Here is a 7,976-nt window from a genome sequence, read left to right as displayed (position 1 = left end):
CCCGCCCCCCCTGGGGGGGACGGCAGAGCTGCAGAGCCTCTGGGCAGGACAGAGCCGGGCAGGGCCGGGCCGGGCAAGGCAGGTGCAGATGTTGGACCGATGTTGTTTTCTCTTTCACATCACTGTGCACGTGTGTTGTACCATGTGGTGTCGGGGGGTGGAATGAGCTACAGCCCCCTCCTAAAAAGCGGGATGCTGTTTATAGGAGCAGAGTGCTCAGCAGTGTTCCCTTTCCCTGGTGCCCACAGGGCTGTGCTCCAGCCCACCCTGCATCCATGCTGTGCAGGGAAGAAAAGCAAAGCTCAGACCACTCCCTCAGCAGCAAGCAAGCGCCGGCTGCTTGCCAGCACTGGGGTGGCAGGATTGATCCCTGGGGAGCATCCCTTTCTGTTCTCTTGATCACTACTGACAGTGCATCTGATGCTAATAACTCCCTAACTCTAATAAATGGAGACGTTTATACACGTGGGAGCGCGAGAGGACGCGGTCAGTCTAATGTTGGTGCCTCTCCAGCCGCCCCCCGCATGAAGCAGGTCTGCCAACGCAGAGCCCAAACCCCAGTATCCCATCGCAGAGGGCTCCTCTTCTCCCCTCAGCATCCCCATCCTGACTCTGTCTCTTTGCAGCCTCCGGAGGAGCCAGAGGTGAAGCCAGAGCCTGGTCCCATAGAAGATTTCGAAAGGACCCCGAGCGGCCGCATCCGTCGGACATCGGCCCAAGTGGCTGTTTTCCACCTTCAGGAGATAGCAGAGGATGAGCTCGCCAAGGACTGGACCAAGCGGAGGATGAAGGATGACCTGGTGCCCGAAACAAAGCGGGTGAGGAGCCTTTATTTCTCCTCTTCTCTTGCACTAGCTGTGTGTGGAGATCCAGGGGGGCCACGTGGCTCCAGCTGGCTGAGGGCTCACATGTCTCGTTTCGTGCCTTAAATCCATTAGCTGTGATGGCAAATCTATTGCTGAAGAGCCCACCCAGCCTCAGCAGTCCGGAGGCTCTGTAAGAGCCTGGCAGCAGGCAGCTTTGCCTTTTGCACTGCCAGGACTCAAATCTAAATGGAGCAAAAGGTGGTGCAGTGGAGAGATCAGAGAGTGTTGTGGAGGGAGGTCAGCTCTGACCCATGCTCAGCAGTGAATCGGGCTGGCAGCCAAGAGGAGCATGTGAAGAGAGCAGAGGTGGGATGTGAAACGATCTCCCTTGCACTGTCAGAGAGCAAAGATGCCCCAGGCGGAATTTCCTCCCTTCCACGTCTCCTCCTTAATTTCTGGGAGGTGATTCCCAAAGTAAAGGGCAAGCAGAGGAAGCTGGAGCCTGGAGGCAGGGCTGACCCTGCAGTCGCCAGCAGCACTGCACACATGGTCTGGTGCTGGGGGATCTGTGTGGCAAAGTCAGTGCTCTGGTAGAATTGAGCTTCACGGAGGCATCAGAGTAACATGTTAAACCAAACATCCCTCCTGGCTGTGGGAGGAGGTGATTCCTGGGTACTGAGCTGAAATTCCCTCCAGGAATGCTCCTTCTGGACTGTAAAGGGAATGAAGCAGCAGCAAATCATAAACCTTTTTGGTGTAAAAGGATAATAGAGGAGTTGGAGTTTTTTAATCCTGTGGTCAATAGCTTTTGGTGAGCACCACGATTCAACCCAGAGGCACCCTGCAAGTCCCTGCACAAGCTGCAGCCTTTTTCCTGCAGTTAGATGTCAGGTCTTTTCCTTGCTCTGAACACTTGGGCATCTCTTGTCCAGTGCTCTGAAATTCACCATTGCAAAGATGGGAGTGAGGAGCAGAGGGCAGCACATAAAGCTTTGCTGCAGCAGACGAGCATGGCAGTGCCTCTGGCGTGAGCACACCGAGTGCAGGACAGCTCCAGCCAAAAGGGTGGAAGCAAGGAACACAGCCCAGGTCCCAGAGCCAGCCTGGAGACGCGATCCCCAGGGAAAACGTGTGGCACAACAGCAGAGCTTCCACCAAAATGCCCTCCTGACGTGCAGCCTGTCCCACTCTGGCCTGGCGCGTGTGTTCCCAGCAGAATTGCCACCCCATCATCCTGCAGAGAGCTGGAGGAGCTGAGCCTGACTCAGCTCCCAGCCTGCACACAGCGGGCAGGTGAAAACCAGCACAGAAACAAGCCAGCTTCTCCTTTACCCTCCTTGGCATCCCGCGAGGCAGCTGGTGCAGGGGAGGATGCAGGCATGGTGCTGCCATCCGCCCTGGAGCAGAGCTGAGGCTTTAGGGCCAGAACTGATGCAAACCTTGTATTTCCCTAATGCTCAGGGTGTCGTTGCTGCTTTCCAGATGACTTCAGCTGCAGTGCATTTATAATGTTAAAAACTCAAGCCCAAAGTAGCTGTTTCATTTCACATACTGTGAGAGGGGAGGTGTGGTTGACCTCTTCTCCCCCTTCCAGCCTCAGCACTTGCATTCCTCTTTCTTCCTTGAATTGCTCCCCTTAATACTTCGGGTATTTTCTGTTTGAATAGAGGGAGTACCAGGAGTCCCAGGCCTGGACAAGGGGCCCATGTGCAAGCTGACATGCAAAGGCATCATAAATGAGCTGCTGGCATAATGCTCTGTGAAATGCTCTTTCTAGTGGTGGTTTTTATGAGACATTCCTTGTGTTTTTTAAGTTTAGTTGAGCCCCATCTCAGCACTAAAAACCAAAGAGAGTTGCTGTGAGGTTGGCATTGAAGATAGAGAAGGGGGGAGCTGGACCAGCTCCCAGGTGGCAAAAGAAGGCTCTTGGGTGGCTGGATTTCGGAGGAGGTCAGTGCAGTGGGAGCTGCACGTATGGAGCTGTGGGTGAGCCTGCAGGTACATCTTGCAGTGACTGTCACGTTCCCTTGACAACACTCTAACATCATCTGTTCAGTCTCTGACATTCTTTCCCGACGAGTGATGCTGAAGAGGTGGGAGGCAGGATTTGCCTGGGAAGGCTGTGGGAGCTTGCTGACTTCAGCAGGCTTTGTGCTCCTCTGCTGAGCGGTGTCTTGCATCGCTCAGGACCTTGTTTACAAGTTGCTTCAGATCAGGGTCTGCAGAACCCCTTCCTGGCTTGGACCTGGAGGGAGGTGGGATGTCAGGGATCAGTGGCAGATTTCAACTGCTCTTGCACCATCTCAGCAAGACCTGGAGAGTTCCAGAGACCTGGAGGGATGGATGCTTCCCAGCTGTGGTCTGTGACCAGCGATGGCTGGATGCACCCAGACTTGCTGCAGCACAGGCCAAGCTCTCCAGTTACCCACCACAATCCCAGCAGTCAACATGGATTTCAAGGGAGCCGATGGAGAAATCCACCCCTCCTCTCCATCCCTTTGCCAAGCAGCAAAGCTTTTCCCTAGGGAGAGGCAAACAGCTCCTCAGCAAGCCGATGGGATACAAGGGTTCACAGCCCCACTGCAGCCCCTGCACTGTGCTGTGCCCTCGTGGCCACATGGCAGCCAGTCCTGGCCCATGGGTTTGGATCCCGTTGGTGGCCCGTGGTGGGATGTGTTTGCCTTTCCCCTGGAGGATGGATTCCTTCACACCAAAGCGATGGCATTAGAATAAACGATTGCTGCTCCATCCCAGGCCCTGCACTGCTCCATTCTGCACTAACCAAATCCAGCATTTCTAAATATACACTGGAGCCTTATTTTCTCACTCGGATCTTTATTTGCCTCTGGATAAGCTGAAACAGATGGGGTGTTTCACAACGGCCGCTTGCTGGGGATGTCAGATGGGGAAGGGCACACCCCTGCTGCTTTTCTGGGAAAAATCCCCTTTCCAGAAGCTCCATGAAGATGCTGCTGATCCTCCGACCCTCCTCTGGCCTTCACTGGAGCCATGGCACGACCATGAGCAACTCGGGGCTGCTGCAGAAGGAGCAGGAGGCCGTCAGGTTCCTGGCTTGGTGGTGCAGGCAGGCGCTGGTGCGACCTGGGGGGTGATGCCCTTACCCATTTTGGAGGCTGAACTGAGAGAAAAGATCTCCTTGAGCAGAGAGAAGAGGCATTTAAGAGGCAAGAGTGGAGAAAACACCATGGAAATCCCACAGCTTGGTTGTGTGATGCTTTTCCTGTAGAGCTCAAGGTGGGGTTGCTTGTTTCAAGGTGCTGTGAGCTTTGTGCTGGAGATGGCGATGGCTCCTGCAGCCCAGGCAGCTGCTGTGTTGCAGAGGGAAGGATGCAGAGCTCTTCTGTGGGTGCAAGGGCACCCCATTCATCTCCCTACAGCTTGGGTCTGGGTGTTGCTGCAGCAGCCTTGGAGGCTGCACGTCCCAGTGGAGCTGGGTGCTGTGTTGTGGGGTAATGGGGTCTGGAGCAAAGGGCTGCCATAGGCCAGGCATAAAACTGAAGGGGAAAAGTCATGTCCATGCTTGAGCTGCTAAGAAAACCCCCTCCTGACAGCAGGCTGCATTCCAGAGCAGAAGAGCCTGGCTCGGGTTTGTCCCCCAAAACAATGGCCCTGTGCTCTGGGCAGGAGCCAGGCTGAGCCCTGCGGACTCATGTCACTGGTGGGCTAAACCGGATCCCAGCTCGGTGGGGACCAGTCCATCCTTCCTCCTCCTGCTCGTGGTGTGACCCCGCGGCCCGCAGCCACGCAGGGGACCCGGCTGCCAGCCAGCACCCCTGGGTGAGCTCTGGCTTCACCTCCAGGGCAGCATCAGCTGCACTTCCCATGTATGGGGTGATGGCAAGAGCCTCGCGCTGGGGACCTCGGAAAGGCTTCCAGGGGCGCGTGTTGGCCGGGGCCGAGGCAGCTGCATGGTTCTCATTTACTGCTCTGTATTTAGGGGAAGGGGAGAGCTGTCTAGGGAGAGAGGAGAGGGTGGAAATATCAAAGTTCATTAAATAAACCCATCAGTCAAAGAAAACAAGCCCTTCCCAGCCCAGCATCCTTCGACTGTTCACAAGAGATGGGCCGCAGCCAAAACCGGTTGTAGTTGTTTAATGATTTGGCCATGAAGATTTTCACTTACAGGCTGTTTGAGGAAAATAAATGGGGGGGAAAAAAAAAGAGATTTAAATATTCCATGCCTGGGGCTCCTTCTTAATAGAGACATAAAGATGACTTTGACATTCCCAGAACCGCAGCGCCCCGGGAAGACATGGGATTTGCATGTTATTGTACAGGCCTGTTGGAGGAGAGCAGGGAGGGATTTTTTCCTCCGGAGTGGGAAGAAGGAGCAGCGGAGTCCACATCTCTGAACATCCCCCCTTGTCTGCTCCCCGGGGACGTGCAGAGGGAGAGGTTGTTGCTGGGACCGTGTGCGGTTCATGTTTGCTCATTCATGGGGTTGATTGGGTTTTAATTAAGGAGGCCGTTTGGCTCTCAGTATCAATGACAAAAAGGGACTCCTGTGTTCTCCCCTGGAGGTGGCATTGCCTTCCCCGGGCTGGGCACCAAGCAGTTGGTACATGCACCATCCCAGAGCTTCAAAGAGCTGTGCTGGCATCTCCCCCCACCGCGGAGCACCACACAAGAGCAGCATGTTGGGGCTCAGGGGATCTTTCCACATCCGCCCTCGGCAGTGCTTGTGGCACCACTGCACAAGGCCCTTCGCCCCTCACACCGAGCCTGCCCCTCCTCAGGCTCCCTCCTGCATGGCCATGCCCCACCACGTGCTGAGGTGGAGGCTGCAGGGGCTTGTGGATCACTTAAGTTCAAGTGGAGATGAGTGGTTGGTGCCTGAGCCCTTGGTGAGAGCTCCTCTTCGCAGGGAGGTTTGGGAGCAGCCTGTCTGGGGAGCTGGACAAGGGTAAATGTGCAGCTTTACCAGCACGTTCAGGAGAGTCTCAGCTGGAAAAGAACTCCAGCTGCCTCCCTGCTGCATCAGAGCCACGAGCTCCAGGTCCTGGGGGTATGTTTCAGGAACAGAGCCTGGGTTTGCACCTCTGCGAGTGCTCTTTGTGCATCCGTCTTGGCCAGGGTGGATGTACTGAGCTCAGAGGTGCCCATGCTCTGAAGTCCATGACTGTGCAATGCCATGGGCAAGCTCTCCTAGCCCTGCTCTGATCTGGGGCAAGTTTTGGGCTCCAGACCCAAAAAACATCCCTCCTAGAGCTCTCTAGAGCTGGGAGGCCTGGCTGTGCAGCAGGCAGCGGCTCAGAGTGCAGGCAGAGCAGCTCGGTGTCCCCTGTTGATGGTGACACGGTGACAGGCAGAGACCAGCCCCATAGGTGGGACTGAGCACGGTGTTAGGAGGCACAGAGAAGCCACAGCCACGGTTGCTTGTGCTGAACATGCAGAAGTGGAGCTGGGAAGGCCGAGCCGCTGTGCTGAACCTCCGAGTCGCTAATAAAGCAGTAATTAAAAGCACTTGGAAAGAGCAGCCCTGCCAAAAGGAGAGGCAGAGACACAAGAGCCTTTCGTTGTTTAGCAGTTGTGCCCATTCATGGGTGGAAAGCAGCCACGGAGGCTCCTGGTGTCCATCCCCTCTGCCCAGCGTGCAGGGCTGTTTGTTCTCCCTGTTACAAGACGTGGCAGAAGGGTTATGCTGACACGATGCACCAAAAACTCCAGGTCTGGCCCTGCAATGGGGCATGGACCCAGGAGTGGGATTGTCCCCTCTCCTGTTTGCCATCACATGGAGGTGGCTGCAGCACCAGGGGCTCCTGCTCTGCAGTGCCCAGGGTGAGATGACATCTCTGGGGGAAGCCTCCAACTCATTTTCAGCTCAGATTCACTTCCCCTGGGAGGAGGCAAGACCCATGTGAAGAGCAGGGACTCCACCAAGGCCCGCACTGGTGTGTGCAGCTCTGCTCACTGTCTTCTATTGTTTGCAGCTCAATTACACCCGACCAGGGCTTCCAAAGCTCAACCCGAGGCTGCTGGAGAACTGGAAGAATGAAGTGAAGGAGAAGGGACGCATCAACTGCCCCAACAACGTAAGGACCCATCTCTCTTCTTCTCTGGGCTGGCTGGTCTCAGTCTGCAGGAGGAAGGGGGAGGTTTTAGGGCAGAAACCCACCAAAGCCAGGTTCTGTTGGGCCCCAGATGAAGCTGGCAGTGACCCTCATTTCACCTCATCTCCCCGAGGCTGCTGCTGTGCCTGGTTGAAGCGTATCCCACCTTTGGGACCCTCCTGGTGTGCTCAAGTCACTGGGTTTGCGGATCAGGCCACGCTCTCCCTGGTACCCTTGGGCTGATGGTTTAGCGTCACCCAATTCAGGCTCTGGAGCTGCCTTTGGGAAGCTCCCAAGATCCAAACAGGGTGAAGCCTGCACATTCTAGAGCCTTCTTATGCAGAGAACCTGCTTTTCCCAGCGTAAAGCTGGGGCTGGTTTGAAGCCATTTCATTTTGAAGCCCTGTGACAGGCAAAGCCCACTCGGGGACGTGGTGCATGCGCTTCATCCTGCTGTGAAGCACAGCCTTGGCCTGAGCTGGCGGGGAGGTAAACTCCACCCTGGTGCTGGGCCCTGGATTTATCATCTCAAACAAAGCCTTGCTAAGGGGGGTTCTGAAGGAGGAGGCTGTTCCCACGAGGCCGGGGGGACGCGTTGGCTAATGAATGTCATACACAGGCACTTTGAAACTGGTCATGCTGCTGCCCGGGTGATTTCTGTCCTCCGTTAAGCATCTGCTGTGGCTCCAAGAGCTCCCGTAGCCCAGCAGGACCCTCCCGACTGCTCACAAATGTACGTTTTCCATGGAGACATTGAAAGGAGACATTTTTCATCCCGTTGCAGAGGGATGTGGCCACATGACTCCCATTAGCACTAATAGGAAACGTGTGACCAGAGCCCTCCGTGTCTCACAGAGCATTAACCTCACGCTGCTCAGCCTGGACCGGTGGCCTTGCTGGCACAGCAGGCTCCTGGCCCTGGCACAGAGGAAAGCACGGGGAGGAAGGGGGACCATGGCAAACCCTGCTTTGTTTCTTCCTGCAGTGCTGTGAAGCCATTTACTCCAGTGTCTCGGGGCTGAAAGCTCACCTGGCCAACTGCAACAAGGTGCGTCCTTCCGCTGGCAGCCTCGGTGGGGTTGGGGTTTGGGTTTTGATC

At 55.8% G+C, this 7,976-nt stretch overlaps 1 protein-coding gene across 1 annotated transcript in view; it reads left to right on the top strand.

Annotated features, from left to right (window-relative positions):
* Positions 1 to 7,976, top strand: part of ZNF512B (zinc finger protein 512B) — a gene marked incomplete at its 3' end in the record, with an annotated part of 23,287 nt that overhangs the window by 12,634 nt on the left and 2,677 nt on the right. The window contains exons 12-15 of the mRNA XM_010021976.1: positions 16 to 78; positions 627 to 818; positions 6,758 to 6,859; positions 7,863 to 7,925. Of these exons, the coding sequence (XP_010020278.1) occupies positions 16 to 78; positions 627 to 818; positions 6,758 to 6,859; positions 7,863 to 7,925 (420 nt within the window). The remainder of the gene's footprint in view (positions 1 to 15; positions 79 to 626; positions 819 to 6,757; positions 6,860 to 7,862; positions 7,926 to 7,976) is intronic.

Source organism: Nestor notabilis, unplaced genomic scaffold, assembly GCF_000696875.1.
Source record: "Nestor notabilis isolate BGI_N333 unplaced genomic scaffold, ASM69687v1 scaffold19839, whole genome shotgun sequence".
NCBI lineage: Eukaryota > Metazoa > Chordata > Aves > Psittaciformes > Psittacidae > Nestor > Nestor notabilis.
This window is presented reverse-complemented; position numbering and strand designations above follow the sequence as displayed.